Below are 20,059 nucleotides of genomic sequence, written 5' to 3'. Positions count from 1 at the left end.
ATACGGAGCTCCATCGCAGTCTTTAACACTGGTAGCATGCCGTGACAGCGTGGACGTGAACCGTATGTGCAGTTGACGGACTTTGAGCGAGGGCGTATAGTGGGCATGCGGGAGGCCGGGTGGACGTACCGCCGAATTGCTCAACACGTGGGGCGTGAGGTCTCCACAGTACATCGATGTTGTCGCCAGTGGTCGGCGGAAGGTGCACGTGCCCGTCAACCTGGGACCGGACCGCAGCGACGCACGGATGCACGCCAAGACCGTAGGATCCTATGCAGTGCCGTAGGGGACCGCACTGCCACTTCCCAGCAAATTAGGGACACTGTTGCTCCTGGGGTATCGGCGAGGACCATTCGCAACCGTCTCCATGAAGCTGGGCTACGGTCCCGCACACCGTTAGGCTGTCTTCCGCTCACGCCCCAACATCGTGCAGCCCGCCTCCAGTGGTGTCGCGACAGGCGTGAATGGAGGGACGAATGGAGACGTGTCGTCTTCAGCGATGAGAGTCGCTTCTGCCTTGGTGCCAATGATGGTCGTATGCGTGTTTGGCGCCGTGCAGGTGAGCGCCACAATCAGGACTGCATACGACCGAGGCACACAGGGCTAACACCCGGCATCATGGTGTGGGGAGCGATCTCCTACACTGGCTGTACACCACTGGTGATCATCGAGGGGACACTGAATAGTGCACGGTACATCCAAACCGTCATCGAACCCATCGTTCTACCATTCCTAGACCGGCAAGGGAACTTGCTGTTCCAACAGGACAATGCACGTCCGCATGTATCCCGTGCCACCCAACGTACTCTAGAAGGTGTAAGTCAACTACCCTGGCCAGCAAGATCTCCGGATCTGTCCCCCATTGAGCATGTTTGGGACTGGATGAAGCGTCGTCTCACGCGGTCTGCACGTCCAGCACGAACGCTGGTCCAACTGAGGCGCCAGGTGGAAATGGCATGGCAAGCCGTTCCACAGGACTACATCCAGCATCTCTACGATCGTCTCCATGGGAGAATAGTAGCCTGCATTGCTGCGAAAGGTGGATATACACTGTACTAGTGCTGACATTGTGCATGCTCTGTTGCCTGTGTCTATGTGCCTGTGGTTCTGTCAGTGTGATCATGTGATGTATCTGACCCCAGGAATGTGTCAATAAAGTTTCCCCTTCCTGGGACAATGAATTCACGGTGTTCTTATTTCAATTTCCAGGAGTGTATTTGTTAGGTTTGCAAAATAAATTATTTAAATTGTAATTTTACGTAATATAATAGGAGGGAGGTTAGAAATAGAACCTGAGTTCATATCTTTGCCTTTCAGGTGCCAATTGTTTGATCCATACTGAGCCCCCAGGCTAACTAAAAGCTTTCATCAGCCAGCACTTTTCCAAACTCTGCAGAGAGTCTCCTGCATGCAAAAGTCAAATGCCCTGCTTCAAATTGTATCCTTAGGCCCAAATTAAATCTATCAATACACATCACCATAATGAACATTTGCCTGCAGAGTGGAAAAGTTGCACTCAAGATTTTAAGTGTGTATAGACTACAACTAACATTGTTTATAAATGACATAAGCTTACAAAAATTAATGTATGCTGATAATGTAGTCTCAAAAGTGGCAGTTTATGATACTTATTTCTCTCTCTTAATCTATTCTTAGGAACCTTCTGTATCCATAAAAGTACACCATTATGGAATCAATATGTGAAAATTGATGAACACATGAGAACAGAAACACACAGGAAACACAAGAGATTTACAGCAATATTATGAAAAGGATATATCATATCAACAAAAATTGCCAATTTTTAAAAATACCGGGCGATCAAAAAGTCAGTATAAATTTGAAAACTTAATAAACCACAGAATAATGTAGATAGAGAGGTAAAAATTGACACACATCACATGCTTGGATTGACATGGGGTTTTATTAGAACAAAAAACAAAACAAAAAAAAGTTCACAAAATGTCTGACAGATGGTGCTGGACAGCAAAACGTCAGTGACTGCACATGACAATCGTGTACAAAAGGAGCTGTAATGAGAGAGGGAATCAGATGCGCCAGTAGTCGCAGCATGTTGATGTTACCTGAAAAGGCGCGTTTACTGAAGCTGTATTATCAGAATGGGGAATGTGCTAGTTCAGCGTTACGATCCTATCGCCATAGGAAGGGGATTCGAACGGGTAAAGGTCCATGGAAAAATGCAGCTGTGGTGAGAATGATTTCGAAGTTCGAAGCCACAGGTTGTTTAGGCGATAGACCCTGTGGTGGCCGACCGAGCACAAGGCATAATGATGCTGAGACAGTTCAGGAAGAAATGGAGACTGTAGCGGGTTCGTCTATGCATGGGGAAGTCAACGCTTGTGCAGTCGCACATTGCACCGGCATTCCATACACTACTGTTTGGTTGGCACTGAGGCGTACCGTCCGATGTGATCCGTACAAAATCCATCGGCATCATGAACTGTTACCAGGCGATTTAGTGAAGCAGAGGGCATTTGCGGTGTGGGCATTTCAAAAGATGGCGGAAGATGATGATTGGTTGAGTAACGTGTTGTGGACCGACAAAGCTCATTTCTTCAGTTTGTCAATGCCCAAAACTGCAGAATTTGGGTTACCAAAAATCCTATAACTGTCGTGGAAACTCCATTGCACGATGAGAAAGTAACGTTATGGGTTGAATTTACCACATCTACCATTATCGGGCCTTTTTTCTTTGAGTAAATGCGTGATTCTGGTTTTGTAACTGCTACCATGATGGGTGAGAGGTACCCCAATATGTTACATAATCGCATCATCCCCAGCCTGGCTGATAAACACCTGCTGGAACGTACGATGTTTACCCAGGATGGCGCTTCACCCCATATTGCTAGATGTGTGAAAGATCTCTGGTGCGCGTCGTTTGGTGATGATCGTGTGCTCAGCAGCCACTTTCGGCATGCTTTGCCTCCCAGGTCCCCAGACCTCAGTCCATGCGATTATTGGCTTTGGGGTTGCCTTAAGTTGCAAGTGTATCGTGATCGACTGACATCTCTAGGGACGCTGAAAGACAACACCTGACGTCAATGCCTCACCATAACACCGGACATGCTTTACAGTGCTGTTCACAACATTATTCCTCAATTACAGCTATTGTTGAGGAATGCTGGTGGACATATTGACCATTTCCTGTAAATAACATCATCTTTGCTTTGTCTTACTTTGTTATGTTAATTATTGCTGTTCTGATCAGATGAAGCACCATCTGTCGGATATTTTTTTAACTTTTGTATTTTTTTGGTTCTAATAAAATCCCATGTCATTCCAAGCATGTGTGTCCAATTTGTACCTCTCTATCTACATTATTCCATGATTTATTCAGTTTTCAAATTTATACTGACTTTTTGATCACCTGGTATAATGCAATTGAATAGATATAAAATCTACTCAGCATATGGAGCCAGTAGCTCCTTCTTCTGGCACAAGGGCTGAAGGAGAAGGAAGAAGGTGAAGCAGAACAACTAGTGAGGTTTTGGAAAAGGGGTGCAATTTCAAAAAGTCATCCAGAACCCTGGGTCAGGGGAGACTTAACAGACAGGATGAGAAGGAAAGGCTGATTTTTGGGAATTGCACCAGATGAGATTTGAAAACCTGAGAGCTTAAAGTGGTAGATAGGGTACTACACAAGACAGAGGTCACAGCCAAAACTATGAACACTAGTTAATATCAGAGGAAAGTTAAGTGGATTGTATGTGATAGAGGTGGGAGAGAACAATGAAAAATAGACAGGTCAGAAAATGAAAAATATAGAAATCTAAAAGGGAGTGTATAAAGGAATGAATAATGTGAAGAAATGCTGAAACTGAAGAAATTAACATAAATTAATGCCAGGTGGATGGCAAGAACCAAGGACTTGTAGCAGCAGTTCCCACTGACAGAGTTCTGAGAAACTGGTCTTACCCTGAAATGAGTTACATTCTTTCCGACATTTTGCCCACCACACCTAGAATAGCTTTTTGTCACACTCCCAGTTCCCAATCTCCATAATATTCTTGTCACACCCAGTGTTCCTTCTGTACCTGTCTCCCTACCCAAAGGCTCCTACCCTGTGACCATCTTCGCTGTAAGAGTTGCCATCTACTCCAGCCCTGTAACTGACAAAAAATACTATCAAAGGGACAGCCACCGATGAAGTGATAATGTTGTATACCAGCTGTTATGTAAACACTGCTCAGCCTTTTACATTAGCTTGACTACCACCAAGTTATCAGTTTGGATGAATGAACATAATCAAGGTTTTATATTGTCAACACATGATATCATGTTGCAGAACATGCTCTACGACATAACAGTCATGACCTTGGTGCCTGTTTCAACACACATGCCATCTGCATTCTTCCCCCACACACCACTTTCTTACAACTCCACCAGTGGGAACTGGCACTAAAAAGTTTCCTTCGTTCTTGTCCTCCATATGGGCTTAATTTATGTTAATTTCTTCGGCATCAGCATTTCTTCACAGTAACTATTCCTTTCTGCACTCCCTTGTAGTTTTCTATATCTTTCATTTTCTGAACTGTTTATTTTTCACCATCCTCCTCCCACCTCTGTCACATACAATGCACTTGACTTTCACTCTTGTGAAATGCCCATAATATTACGTTGGTAACAGAGTACAGAAGAATGCCTTACCTGTAATATTATGGGCAGCATCCCTTTTAAGAATTTCCAGGCCCAAAATATTATGGGCAGTCCTCACCAATCAATTGTTAGGTTGCCCCACTTCACTGTTAACTTGCGGGAGTAATACGATGGGTCTGTCAGCTACTGGAAAGTGCATAAACACTTCTAGTTCACATTTCTGCCACTTGGGATTGCCACAATGCAGTCTGATAATCAAAACAACAAAGACAGCAATTTGGGTGTGAGACACCAGCATGAGCACATCACGAATTTGTAGCAGTATGTCTGGAAGTAGTTCACTAGGCAATGCTGAAATTCTTCACATTCTCAAGGACTCTGAAGATGATCTTAGTGATGTTTTTGATGCTGATGACATGGATGAAGATCCAACTTATGTTTTACCTGATTCAGGTATAAAAATTTCAGTAAATTTTATAATGTTATATACATTTTCAGCGTAATGTGTACAGTGAGATGATGTATTACAAAAGTTTTGTGTCACTACATTTTATAATCATGTTTCATAAGCACTCTTGTTCACTTATAATTTATGTGTTATTTCAGAATCCAGTGATGGGACTGAAAATATGACACCAGCAGCTCCTAGGCCCTCAGAAACTTCACTGACTGCAAATGTCAGTGGTAGGAAACAGGCAAGAGTGGAGAGAAATGACAATTGGAATGAGAGCGGCGATATCCCAAATACTATTCCAGTCTAGAAACTTGAAGAGAAACTGTAATCTGGGAATTTCTTTGACAACATGTGAATTTGCCACATGAAGGAGCAAACAAATTTATATGCTAGGCAGCAAACACAAAAAAGCAACATCTCAGTCAACTTCCGACAAACAGCAGACTAGCTGGATGACACACGAAAATTTATTGCTGTCATTTTGCATGTGAGTGTTATGAGCAGCCATCAACTGAAGATCACTGGAGCACAAATACAGTGGTGTCTTGCAGTTTTTGTCCAAACATTATGAGCAGAAACATGTTTCTGCTAATAATTTCAAAATTTCACCTAAATGACAGTAACCAAATGAAAGCTGGAGGAAAGCCAGTGTTCCATCCATTATTTAAAGTACAGCCTGTGTATGAGAAGATACATCAGCAGTGTAGGAGTGGGTACCAACCAAAGTATGACATTACATTTGATGAAGAGATGTGTATACCATGGATGTCTTAGTTCCAAACAGTATATGCTACAGGAACTACACTGATATGGAACAAACCTATATGTGCTTTCAGAGGCACAGTCAAAGTACATTTGGATCTTTAAAGTATTCTGTGGGCAGGGCAATGCTGTAACCAATATTGTCCTACATCTGCTTGACAATTTAGCAGGTATGAGTCACATGCTGCTCACTGACTGGTACTATACTGGTGTTTCATTTGCAACAGATCTCGAAGCAAAAGACACTGGTAGTGCTGGCACTGTCGAAAAGAACAGAAGAGAAATACCATCTGACTTGAATGCTACATCTCTTCAGTGGAATGAAATGATTTTCTGTCACAAGGAAAACAGTTTAGCCTTACAATGAATAGACAAAAGAGATGTTTTCATGATAATCACAAGGTAGAGAGGAGACATAATTTCCTATACTGAAAGGGGAGGAAGAGAAAATATTGAATCAGCAGCAGTCTTCCATAACAATAAAAACAAGATTGGTGTTGATCTATGTGACCAGAGACTATCACACGGAATTTTTGACCATCGCTCGGTGAAATGGTGTAGAAAATCTTTCATTTCATCTATTTCTCAAGGCTATTTACAATGCTTGTATACTGTATATGCATGTCAAAAAAGAATATTACTACCAGCCACTTTATTATTGCTGTATGTAAGAACCTGTGTATGGCATGCAGTACTAACCCCCAATATTCCACAAATGGTGCTAACATTTCATGTTGTTTTCATAAGAGTCATTTCCTGGAGAGAATAACAATACCAACAAGAAAAAAGAAAGCACAGAAAATGTGAAGAATGTGCTCAGAAAGGGGCAGAAAGAAGAGAGTGAAAGCAAGAGGATAGATACATCTTTTCAGTGGAGTGTATGTAAAGTGGGGTTTTGTGTTCAACAATGCTTCCAACTCTACCACACAAAAAAGGACTACCTGAAATAATAAGTCATTCTGTTTGATATACTTTTCAATTTCACTTTGTAAAGACTCATAAATGCATAATTTTATTCACATATTGTAAATAAAACAGTACAAGAAATTTTTTTTAATCCTGGAAACATCATTATTTTTCTCACCTGGTGATGATGAAACATTTGTGAGAACAACAATATATTTGACATTTTTCTAAAGAGGAATTAATAAACTTTTTTTCAAACTATAGAAAATAGTTTCAAGTATCTAACTGAGCTTCCAATCGAAAGTCAAAGTACAGTGAAAATATACAGCAATGGAGGAAGGACACTGGGATAAGAGGCTGGCGCAGGTGTAAGGAGGTTTAAATAAGTGACTGGCACTGTAAGTGTTAACTATTGCTGTATGTTTTGGCAGTAATCTCCACCTTGCGTATTATCCTATCTACCTCTCAGGTTTTCAAATCTCATCAATTCCAATCCCCAACACTCAGTCTTTCCTTCTCATCCTATCTGATAAATCTCTCCTGACACAGGTTTCTGGGTGACTTTTCTGAATTCTGCCCCTTTTCTTAAACTTCCTCAGTCCTTTCCTTTCACCCCTCTTCCTTCCCCTTCAACCCTTCTGCCAGAAAAAGTAGGCACTGAGTCTGAAAGCTTGCAAACTTTAATACCTTTATTTGTGTGTTCTCCTGTCACCACATGGCGAGAAGGATAGATTGCTACTTTTAGTATCTGCACTGGCACAAAAATGCTGCTACACTGCACAGTTGGCACAGATACTTCACAGGTCAATGGCGGCTCAATAAAAGCTGGGGAACAGAACCCCATGAGAAAAAACTCTACCTAACTGTCAATCTATGGGAAGCAGAGAGTATGAACTGATTATAGATGGGCACAGGAATAACTCAGCGTCCAACTAGCATGGACAGCTAATGGCTAAGCACTTGGCAATAATACATGTTACAAAGTGCAAGGCAAGGTCCATGGTAGTTGAACTCTGCATTAGCCCTGGCCTTCCTGGCCTGCTGTTACCAGCACGAACATACCTAAGCCAGCAGGTCTGCACATATTATGCATCATGTGCTCTCTCCATGGCATGTTTCCACACTATCCTGTTGTGCTACCCACGTCAGCTCATTTGCATCCATTATGACATCCACTGGGGGGAGGATATTCAACTACTCACTGTATACAGGCATAATGAAAAGACTATTAAACATTTAAGTTTTTGGCCAAGAGGCTTTCTTCAGAAATAGAAAGCACACACATATTCACAAAACCTCAACACAATGACTCAGATACACAAATGACTATTGGTCAGGATATGGTGGCCAGAGACAGTGGCTAAATGTGTGTGAGTTGCACAATTTTGTGTGTGTGTGGGTGGGGGGAGGGGGGGGGGGGTGCATGCGCAGGAAGAAAGCATTTTGGTTGTTTAGATGTTTAGTAGTCTTTTCATTGTTCCTGGCTGCAACTCACAATACCCCTTCTATGTGATGAGTAGCAATCTATCTTTTCCATAATATCATTTTTTTCCATCTTGGGCTTTCCACTGGCTACATGAGAAATATAGATATGAAAACCAGAACATAAGAGAATCGAAGCACCTGAGATGGGGTGCTACAGAAGAATATTGAGAATTAGATGGACTGATAAGGTACAGAATGAGGAAAGAAATACATAGAAAACACTGACAGGAAGAAGGGAGGGGATGATAGGACATCTGTTAAGTTATCAGGGAGTAATGCCCATTGTACTAGAGGGAAATGTAGAAGGTATAAACTGTTGAGTAAGACAGAGATTGGAATTCATTCAGCAAATAATTGAGGTCATAGGTTGCAAGTGCTGCTCTGAGGTGAAAAGGTTGGCACAGGAGAGGAATTTGTGGCGGGCCACACAAAACTGGTTACAAGATTGAGGACTCAAAAAAGAAAAAGAAAAATGAAAGATAACATGTTACATCCATGAACCAAATAAGAACTCTCAGTTGTTAAAACTCTGAACTCGAACTAAAGAGGAAAAACTTTCAAACCACTATCCAGTGATTTACTTTTTTATCAGTTCCTTTAACCATATTAAATAAAGGACATTATGATTTCTATGAATAGGCCACAACAAATTTTATTCACTCCAGAGATCATATCAAACTGAACATAGCCTCTGCCTCTTAAAACTCAGTATGATGTTAGTCTCCAAACATTATGGCATAAAATCAAAGAGTGTCTGATCTGCCTCTACATAGCCTTTATGAAAAGGAAAGTTGTTACTCACCAGATAGCGGAGGTGCTGAGTCGCAGATAGGCACAACAAAAAGAACGTCACAAATAAAGCCTTCGGCCAGTAAGGGCTTTGTCAACAATAGACGACAGGTGCATGCTTAGACACACACACACACACACAAACACACACGCAAATGCAACTCACACACACGATTGCAGTCTCAGGCAACTGAAACTACACTGCGAGCAGCAGCACCAGTGCATGATGGGAGTGGCAACAAGGTGGGGGTAAGGAGGAGGCTGGGGGGTAGGGAAGCGGAGGGATAGTATGGTATGGATGGCAGACAGTGAAGAGTTGCAGGTTAGGCAGAGGGCAGAGGAGAGGTGGGGAGGGAAGGGGGTGCAGTAGCGGAAAAGGAGAGAAGTAAGAAGACTGGGTGTGATGGCATTGTTATGGATGTGTAGTGTTGGAATAGGAACAGGGAAGGGGCTGGATGGGTCACGACACTGACTAATGAAGGTTGAGGCCAGGAGGGTTACAGGAACATAGGATGTATTGCAGGGAAAGTTCCTACCTGTGCATTTCAGAAAAGTTGGTGTTGGTGGGAAGGATGCATATGGCAATGACTGTGAAGCAGTCATTGAAATGAAGGATGTCTTGTTTGGCAGCATGCTCAGCAACAGAGTGGTCCATTTGTTTCTTGGCCACAGTTTGTCAGTGGCCATTTATGTGGACAGACAGCTTGTTGTTTGTCATGCCCACATAGAATGCAGCACAATGGTTACAGCTTAGCTTGTATATCACATGACTGGTTTCACAGGTAGCCCTGCCATTGATGGGATAAGTGATGTTTCTGACCAGCCTGGAGCAGGTGGTGGTGGGAGGGTGTATGGGACAGGTCTTGCATCTAGGTCTATTATAGGGATATGAGCCATGAGGTAAGGGATTGGGAGCAGGTGTTGTGTAAGGGTGGATGAGTATATTGTGTAGGTTCTGTGGACGGTGGAATGCCACTGTGGGGTGGGTGGGAAGGACAGTGGGCAGAACATTTCTCATTTTAGGGCACAATGAGAGGTTGTCAAAACCCTGGTGGAGAATGTAATTCAGTTGCTCCAGTCATGGGTAGTACTGAGTTACAAGGGGAATACTCCTCTGTGGCTGCACTTCACTGTCTGTTACCTATACTATACCATCCCTCCCCCTCCCTGCCCCAGGCTCCTCCTTACCCCACCCAGTCATCATTCCCATCATGGTGCTGCTACTCGCAGTGTGGTTTCAGTTGCCTGAGACTGCAGTCACCTGTATGAGTTGCGTTTATGTGTGTGTGTCTGTGTGTGTGTGTGTGTGTGTGTGTGTGTGTGTGTGGTTATTGTCTATAGTTGACAAAGCCCTTACTGGCCAAAAACTTTATTTGTGTTTGTGACATTCTTTTTGTTGTGTCTATCAGCGACTCAGCATCTCCGCTATATGGTGAGTAGCAACTTTCCTTTTCATAACATTGTTGCATTCCATCCTGGATTTTCCATTGTTTGATCTACGCAGTAAACATCTTTGATAGAAAGTTGACTAGATACATTTTCATTTAGATACAAGTCTTGTGCAACAATTAATTAATGAGATAAGTTTAATATTAATGTTTATAGTACTGCAAATTTAAATCAAAGTATTGGGTACTGTACCTGCACCAGGCGAAGCTCTTCTATACTGAGATGATGATGGAGATGACTAGTTCCTGCCATTCCCATGGTTCTTGCAACAGGTGTACCCGTAGCTGATCCACTAATAGTCTGTTGCCTACACATTGCAGAGCTAGAAATGTTTCCCTGTACAGCAAGTTTATGTTGTTGGTGCTGCTGCTGTTGTTGAGGCTGATGATGCTGCAGCTTAAAATTCCGTACCATTGCAGTATCTTCAGTAGCTGCTACACGTTTCATGTCATGGTTGCCAGGTGAGCCACATAAGTCTGCAGCCGAAAATCCTATATGAAATTGTAAAATTTAAAAGTTAAACTACAATATAAATATGAGGCGTGTTCAATAAGTAATGCAATACTTTTTTTTCTGAAAGTAGTTGGTTTTCTTCAGGAGCCCAATACATTACATTATTCACAACTCTTTTGGCAACAGAACCTTATTTTTTAACATAATCTCCGTTCAGTGCGACCTGTGCCATCATATTGGGAGGGCCTCTATGCACACATGATACCCTCTACTGGTCAACATCGGGGCCATCTTCTTGCTGTATGAATAATCTCTCCATCATCCACACACTGATTCCCATAGAATAAATGTTTCATTATGCTAAACAGATAAAAGTCAGATGAATTTTTGCATCTCCTTTCGGGAGCACAGACTTGCACTGTGCAGCGAAGTGTTTGATTGTGATCTGTTGATCATCCTGGCTGAGAGTGTCTGCATGTTCCACGATAGTGTTTGCACATTCCAACACTGCGTGGCCAACAGGCACGCGGGAGATCAGACAGGTTTACACGACCTTGTTATGATGATGATAGATAGAAACCTTGCCCAATGATTCACTGTGCTTCTTTCACTGCCAGGTCTCCATAGACATTCTGCAAGTTCCTATGAGTATTTATGATGCTCTGGTTTTCTGCCAGAAAAAACTCAGTGATAGCTCTCTGCTTGGAATGCAACTCTATTACAGAAGCCATTTTGAAAGCTGCATACAATGCCACCATCTATTGCAACTTCACGAAATTATAGCAGCTGAAGTGGGAATATTCCATGATATCCTATAACAAATTCTGCATTTGTTCAACTGAAATTGGCCAAGAAAAAAGTGTGTTGCAATACTTGTTGAACCCCCCCCCCCCCCCCCTCCTATTTGCTTTCTGATGTATATGAAAGAAACTAGAACTATACTAAATATGATATTATGTGTAAATAATGAGTTGTCTTATATAATGACTGGCAAACATGGAAAAAGTTATGAAGTTCTCATCTAATAAGGGGCTATCACAAAACATGTGATTGATTCTGTGCAAGCCAGAGCCGTGCATATTAGTAATGTTCTTTACCATGAACTGAGATACATTCATGAATTTGTGATGATCTCTGATAATAGTATTGTTCTTTTTACTGTCAGTGCTATTACAATTGAACATCTAATCTCAGTGAAATTAACAAACTTTTGAACTGTTATACCAACTTGCAAAGTGTGTCCATTTAAATGGATTGAAAGCCACAGAGATTTAAAAGAAAATGAAAAGCACAGACCATAAAAAATTTTGTATTAAGTAATGTCAAAAGTTAAAACAAGCAAGTAGTATGTGCAGTTCTGGAATATGAACGAAAAGAAGACAAACAATACTCAGGAAATGGTGAAGAGATGGATGAAAAATTGAAATGCCTGAAGAAGAAGAGCAGATAAGTTATTACCCATAAATAATGGAAGTAGTAAAGGTAACCCCTCACCATACATCTGAGAAATTGATCTGTCTACAGACACACAAATAACATGCCCATATTGGCTGCTGAATGCCTCAGATATATGTTGAATGGTTATCTCGACTCCATCCACTATTTGTTATCCACCCAGGACTGCCCTGTATCATATTAAGTAACTGCCCATGCTAATGTTATCCACCCAGGTCTTCCCAGTATCATATTAAGTAAATGCCCATGCTAATTTTTTTAGTCAACCATTTGCACATTTGTCAGCAGGGTGTATGCATGGAAAGTGAAACTCGCAGGGGGGGGGGGGGGGGGGGGGAGGGGAGGGGGGGGGGGTTTGGAGGTTCTCTGATGTGCAGCAACATTTACACTGCATATTTTCGTATTACGAAGGTATAATTGCGAATTCCACCAAATACCGCATATTACTTTCCGAAGCATTGAAATCGAGATTGCGGTGCGCTCTTGTAAGCATCACAGCTCATGTCACGTGATCTCGCCAGCTGACGACAGCGGATATTCAGTGTATAGGATACGTGATGTAGTCAGCCAATTGCAACCACTGTTAAGTAGTGTGAACACACAAACAGGAAAAGATAATGGTTTAAATTAATATACATAGTGTCGCTGCAAGAAAGGAAACGCTTTCACATATAATATTGATCTCTAAGATTTGTGGGGACGTAGAAGCACTGGCCCACCCCCCAATAATATCACTACCCTACCGCAGCAAGAACAATCATAACTTTGCCAGATCAGTTCTCTGCAGTACAGGCTCTATACTACACGTATTGTGTATACACTGCAAGAGTAAAAGTATTCGTAGTAATTGACGGAAGTAATTACCACGCCCGCTCTCCAGTACCTACAGATTAATAAGCTGCAAGAGAAGCTAAGCTTTCACATATAATGTTGATTTTTTTCCTAGAGTTACACTTTAAGATACATTGCACATAGTTCATCTTGCGCAAAAGTAAATTTACTTTGAAAGTAAAGCCTAGTTTACACAACGACACTAGATTACAGGCAACTGCGCTACCGGCCACTGCGAATGCCCGCCGCTTGTTTGCCCAATTCGTTGGTGAAATTAAACGCTTTCGGTGTGTTCCAACTTTGGCAACACTAGTTACAAGAGTTTTGAGGTAACGTGTGTTTGTAGAGTGTAGACAGACTGAAATATCAAGTGGGGAACAGAGAATAATGTTCACTTTTGGATATCTATGCTCTGCATAGGTGTTTGTGGGATTTCAGTGATGCTGATTACAAAAATAAGCAACATATTGCGGCTCCTTAGACCGTCATGTGCGATCGGAACAAAAATGGTTTGACAATATCTAAGCTGCAGGGCAAAATTTATTGAATTAGGAGCGCATATACAATTGAACTAAGCAAAATACAAGCAAGTACAATTCTGGCTGTGGAAATGCTCTCGTCTACAAGACTAAACGCCCATCATTCACGTTGGCTGACTTTTTTTGAGGAGTATTGTTGACAGGAGGTAAGGGTACACGAATCAAGAAGCTGCATTCTTTATTTAATATTCATCTATTTAACATGTCACAGCAGTGCTCCTCATTCACATTCGTCTGAATTTTGAAATAATGCGACTGTACAGATCTACCTCCAAGACAGTAGTTTGCAAACCATTCTTTCTTAATGCGGCCTGCTTCGCATAACTATTGCTGTTAATGTTAATAGTGCTTAGTTAATGTTAATAATTATTGGTATTAATGAAAAAGCATCATCACCAACTAAAACTGTATCTTCTAGCATGCTGAGTGTTCTCAATTTTAATGCACATAATGTGATAGGTAATTTCAGTTCAAGCAACAGTGCTTCGTGTATTACAGTATTTTTTCCTTAACGCATAATTAACTCTTATTTAGAAGAAAAGTGAACAGTTCTGTTGACATTCTAAGATAATTAAAAGAACTTTTTGGATCTTCCATTATAAATTATCGTAGCAAGTTTGCTGAGCAACCGAGTTGACATCTTTTCTTCATCCAGTCACGAATCGAAACACATTTCTTATTTTTTTCTTATGCAGCGATTCCATGCAATAAGCTTTAACTCCATCACTACTTGTGCGACGTGCAGCCGCCAAAACTTTCATTTCAGACACGACTCATGGACCGACAAAACGACGAAAATGTATATTGGTGTTGCCGGGTCTACAATCCTATATGAAACCATTTGTGTGCAACTCATTTAACGCAACGAATGGCACAACCCAATGTCATCTTATAGACTAGGCTTAACGTTTTTCAAACCACCATTTGCAATATTTTCCCGCGACCTGTCAGAAATAGGTTTGTTACAGCTGTAGGCAGAGAGCTCCAGATAACAGGCATCACTGTGCTTGCGCAGCTACGATGACGTAGGAAGCCCATATGTTTGTACATTAAAGATCTTACATTATGTCCCAAAAAAGACAAGACATCAGAGGATATTCCAAGAGCATAGGAATTTTGGGAACCATACTAAAAAGCATAATTCGGCTTATAGTGCACATTCGCATGTCCAGATTCCCAATGAAGTAGGCCTCGACCTGACATTGAGCTTTTCAGTGTGGGTTTCGGGATGTAAATTTTCTTGGAGTACCAGTACTGTATTATCTCATGTTTGGTTATTACGGCGTTCTGCTATACATGCTAGAAGATGAAATCGTGCACTTGAAATGCAGTGAACAGTTGAAACTAGCCAACAGCGTGGAATTAAACACTTCGTTTTAAATAAATTGACTGTCTCAGCGGAAAGGATTAATAAAAGCCAAATTTCTTCAGCAAACTGACAAAAATAACTTAATGTTCTGCAAAGCGATTAATGCTTGACTGTCAGAAAGGTGGACACAAAATAAGATCTGAAACTAATAACATTTTAGCCCTTCATAATTACGTGAATGTATTTTAATTCACTTGATAGCTCCCGGCCACAGAAATTCATTTTGTTTTCATTTGACGTGAGAGCAGTAAATGAAGAGAAAACAGCAAAATCACTAAATGTAAACACGGGTTACGTGGAGACTACCCATCTCCCCACAACAATTCAGACTGCACTGTGCATCTGCCACGGATCTACAATATTTCCGAACCCCACCCCCCACTGTTGGAGATAGGATGTCAAAAATTTAAAAAGCTGACTTCTCAAAAAATGTTCATCATTTTGTAGGCACATCTTTCTGAACAGTCTGATACATAAAGCAAAAATGGTTGAGAAAATGTAAGAAATGTTATTTGGTCTTAAGTGTGCCAAACTGCAGTGCCACGCCTCTCCACACAGCATTCTTCTATCGCACGTCACTGTATTTCGCTCTTGGAATTCAAATGTGTATATTTTGTAATGGATGCCATCAAATTATATTCACGACAGTGGAAATTGAAATGTCCTGTGGAGGTTCTCCTTTTCCCAGTTGGCCCGTTGACATCCTACCCCTCTTTTTTTTTTTAAATAATAATAATAATAATAAAAACCTCGCAATTAATACTGGATGGGATTATTTGTAACCAGGAGAACAAGAACTCTTCAGAAAATTTGCACTCTTTATTGCCTATTCACTAATAACTTACTATTTTGTGTGACATAAAATTAAATATGGGATACATAAAACCATAAAGACGAAAGACAAGCAATGTAGTACACATTTCTTCAATCCTTAGGTCCTAGCATTTTTCCCTCTCTAATATTGCTATAGCTTTACATGGCGTGCTTTCCTACTATTACCTCATCAAAGTTCATCAAATGTTTTGCTACATGAAAAATTGAAATGACGTAGTCTAATATTGAAAATTAATACAGGTAGTACCCAAGACAGGTGTGATTTTCCGATCTGATTATGTCTATTTTGTCACTGTTTGCTAGATGAAATGAAATAGGCCTGTCCAATATTGTAGCAACTGTAACACACACCAAATAAACAGACTGTTTTAGCAGAAACGATCACTTTTTGTCAACACGACAGAGTATAATTCATGAAGTACCAATATCAAATGCCTATTATGCTTGATAAAGGCAAAAAACTTTATGCTAGGAAATAGTTTCAGATTTCATTCATACGCTCCAGCTTCTCAAGCATGAGATCAAAAAGTAGTAGTACGAAATTTTTGTATACATTTGGAATCGTCACATTCTTCCATAATTTGTGTAATGCCCCGTTTCTTCTCCTTCCTCATTCTAATAAGCAATCTTGTCATTACTAATTCTGTAACTATTCCTGCCAGTGTCAAGACTAATTCTCCCTTTTGTCTGCAGGAAAGTTTATTTCTATATGCGACCGGGATTCCTCTGGCAGAGACATCACATACACTATGCACCTATTCAAAAATCAACTTATGATTGATTAAGAAATCAACAATGAATATGTTAAAAATGTTAAAAAATCAACATGGATGTGCTTCAAAATCATATGAATAATCGTTAGACCAAAGTGCGCTGGATGCTAGGCACTTTGTGAAACAAGGTTTTTTTCCTCAAGAATACGAATTTGGCACCTCTCCGCCCTCGTGAAATTGTTGCCTGGGGCAGACACCCCGGTTTGCCCCACTCCCTAGAACCGGGTCTGCTGTGCACGCGTGAATGCTTGCTGCTACTGCTTATGCAGCTAACAGCCATAAATCTGTAGCCACAAGCAAGAGAAGATACCACTCATTTGTGATTCAATTGCGCATGTGCATGAGCCCGCTCACAACTACTCGAACGAATTTAATGTACACTCCTGGAAATTGAAATAAGAACACCGTGAATTCATTGTCCCAGGAAGGGGAAACTTTATTGACACATTCCTGGGGTCAGATACATCACATGATCACACTGACAGAACCACAGGCACATAGACACAGGCAACAGAGCATGCACAATGTCGGCACTAGTACAGTGTATATCCACCTTTCGCAGCAATGCAGGCTGCTATTCTCCCATGGAGACGATCGTAGAGATGCTGGATGTAGTCCTGTGGAACGGCTTGCCATGCCATTTCCACCTGGCGCCTCAGTTGGACCAGCGTTCGTGCTGGACGTGCAGACCGCGTGAGACGACGCTTCATCCAGTCCCAAACATGCTCAATGGGGGACAGATCTGGACATCTTGCTGGCCAGGGTAGTTGACTTACATCTTCTAGAGCACGTTGGGTGGCACGGGATACATGCGGACGTGCATTGTCCTGTTGGAACAGCAAGTTCCCTTGCCGGTCTAGGAATGGTAGAACGATGGGTTCGATGATGGTTTGGATGTACCGTGCACTATTCAGTGTCCCCTCGACGATCACCAGTGGTGTACGGCCAGTGTAGGAGATCGCTCCCCACACCATGATGCCGGGTGTTGGCCCTGTGTGCCTCGGTCGTATGCAGTCCTGATTGTGACGCTCACCTGCACGGCGCCAAACACGCATACGACCATCATTGGCACCAAGGCAGAAGCGACTCTCATCGCTGAAGACGACACATCTCCATTCTTCCCTCCATTCACGCCTGTCGCGACACCACTGGAGGCGGGCTGCACAATGTTGGGGCGTGAGCGGAAGACGGCCTAACGGTGTGCGGGACCGTAGCCCAGCTTCATGGAGACGGTTGCGAATGGTCCTCGCCGATACCCCAGGAGCAACAGTGTCCCTAATTTGCTGGGAAGTGGCAGTGCGGTCCCCTACGGCACTGCGTAGGATCCTATGGTCTTGGCGTGCATCCGTGCGTCGCTGCGGTCCGGTCCCAGGTCGACGGGCACGTGCACCTTCCGTCGACCACTGGCGACAACATCGATGTACTGTGGAGACCTCACGCCCCACGTGTTGAGCAATTCGGCGGTACGTCCACCCGGCCTCCTGCATGCCCACTATACACCCTCGCTCAAAGTCCGTCAACTGCACATACGGTTCACGTCCACACTGTCGCGGCATGCTACCAGTGTTAAAGACTGCGATGGAGCTCCGTATGCCACGGCAAACTGGCTGACACTGACGGCGGCGGTGCACAAATGCTGCGCAGCTAGCACCATTCGACGGCCAACACCGCGGTTCCTGGTGTGTCCGCTGTGCCGTGCGTGTGATCATTGCTTGTACAGCCCTCTCGCAGTGTCCGGAGCAAGTATGGTGGGTCTGACACACCGGTGTCAATGTGTTCTTTTTTCCATTTCCAGGAGTGTATATAGTTATGACATCACGCCCATTGGTGGCAGTTTGTAGTTATGAAGCAGCATTTGCATAGTGTCCTAAAGTCTTTGGCACATTTTGCTGTTGGCAGATGCTTTGTATGAGCACTGTGTTTTGTTGTTTGTGGCGCATTTCCTTTGCAACTGAAGTTTTATTTTCGGTTTTTTCTCTCGTTCATGATTTATTGCTGCAGTATTATTCTGCTGTATCTGTTGTGACAGTGCCATGACATTTAAGAGTGCCGCCACGTCAGTACGCGCAAACGGCGATAGAGGCACTCCGCAAGTCGGCTGAGCGCGGGAGCGCCACCTATCTATGAACGGCGCCGGCCGCATGTCACGGCACGGCAGTCAAATGGCCGATACGGAATTGGTAGCATGTAACCAGCTATTGTTTCTACGTTTGTATATCCACGCAATTTATTAGTGATTAAAGCTTATAACACTTTTTGGCGACGAGGATGGGATATTTTTGTTCCTGCGTTGTGGATTTGTGTGTTCGTGTCGGGGCAGACATGGAACAGCTTATGCAAGCGCTCATTGAACAGCAAACACAGCTGACAGCTGATATTCAGGCGTTGTCAACGTCACTTACTCATCGTCTGTCTTCCTCTTCTCCGCCTCCGTTCCCTCCTTATGATGAGGCCACTGAAGACTGGGAGGATTATGAGAAGTGTTTGCAGCAACACTTCTTGGCTTTCAGCGTTGTCGACGCTCCTATGTGTAAGTCGTTATTTCTATCTTGGATTTCCCCATGGATCTATCAGCTGCTATCTCAGTTAGCCCTGCTGCGGGAACCTGACTCTCTGTCCTTCCAAGAAATGTGTGACTTATTGTCTAACTATTACCGAAAAAACACCCACGTCGTTGCCGCCCACGTGGCGTTCTACCGGTGTCGTAAACAGCCCCATCAATCTTACCGGGCTTGGGCGGCGGAACTACACGGTCTGAGTAGGAAATGTCAGTTTGTCACGGACGCTCATCATGAGTCTTATGTTGATTCAATGGTTAGGGATGCTATTCTACGGCTTGCTCCTGATAAAGAAGTTCGGCAACGTGTCTTACAACTGCCAAACCCGTCGTTGTCGGAAGTTCTAACATCGCTCAATCTTTTGAAGTGTCTCACGCTGCTGGTGCGCAAATAGATGTGTGGTGTGATGTAGGCGCTATACAGATCACTTCTGACACGGACAATTTGCCTGTTTCCCAGGGGACCGACGATGTGACGGCGGTTCACTCGCGTCAACAACGTCGTGTTGGGCCGCAATGCTCGCAGCGAAAACAACAACCACAGAAGCAGGTTCGTTCCACACTTCCTTCTTGTCCACGTTGTTTCATACAGCATGACAGGGCCGCGTGTCCAAAACGTTGGGCCACGTGTAATTCATGTAGGAAAAAAGGCCACATTGCTTCTGTGTTGTCAGTCCCCTAAAGTTCCTGTCGACGAGGACGAGGCATCGGACATGGATGTTAACTGTGTGCTTTCTCAAACAAATAAGTTGTTTGTTACTGTTCGTGTTCTGGATAAAGACATTC

At 42.7% G+C, this 20,059-nt stretch overlaps 1 protein-coding gene across 2 annotated transcripts in view; it reads right to left on the bottom strand.

The window, feature by feature from the left end:
- LOC126473368 (ankyrin repeat and BTB/POZ domain-containing protein 2) overlaps window positions 1-20,059 on the bottom strand; it is a 661,367-nt gene that overhangs the window by 205,607 nt on the left and 435,701 nt on the right. For both annotated transcript variants that reach the window (XM_050100375.1, XM_050100376.1), the window contains one exon: window positions 10,655-10,953. In XM_050100375.1, the coding sequence (XP_049956332.1) occupies window positions 10,655-10,953 (299 nt within the window). The remainder of the gene's footprint in view (window positions 1-10,654; window positions 10,954-20,059) is intronic.

The sequence above is a fragment of the Schistocerca serialis genome, chromosome 4 (assembly GCF_023864345.2).
Source record: "Schistocerca serialis cubense isolate TAMUIC-IGC-003099 chromosome 4, iqSchSeri2.2, whole genome shotgun sequence".
Lineage (NCBI taxonomy): Eukaryota > Metazoa > Arthropoda > Insecta > Orthoptera > Acrididae > Schistocerca > Schistocerca serialis.
Note: the sequence above shows the minus strand (reverse complement) of the source record. Positions and strands in the feature narration are given on the sequence as shown.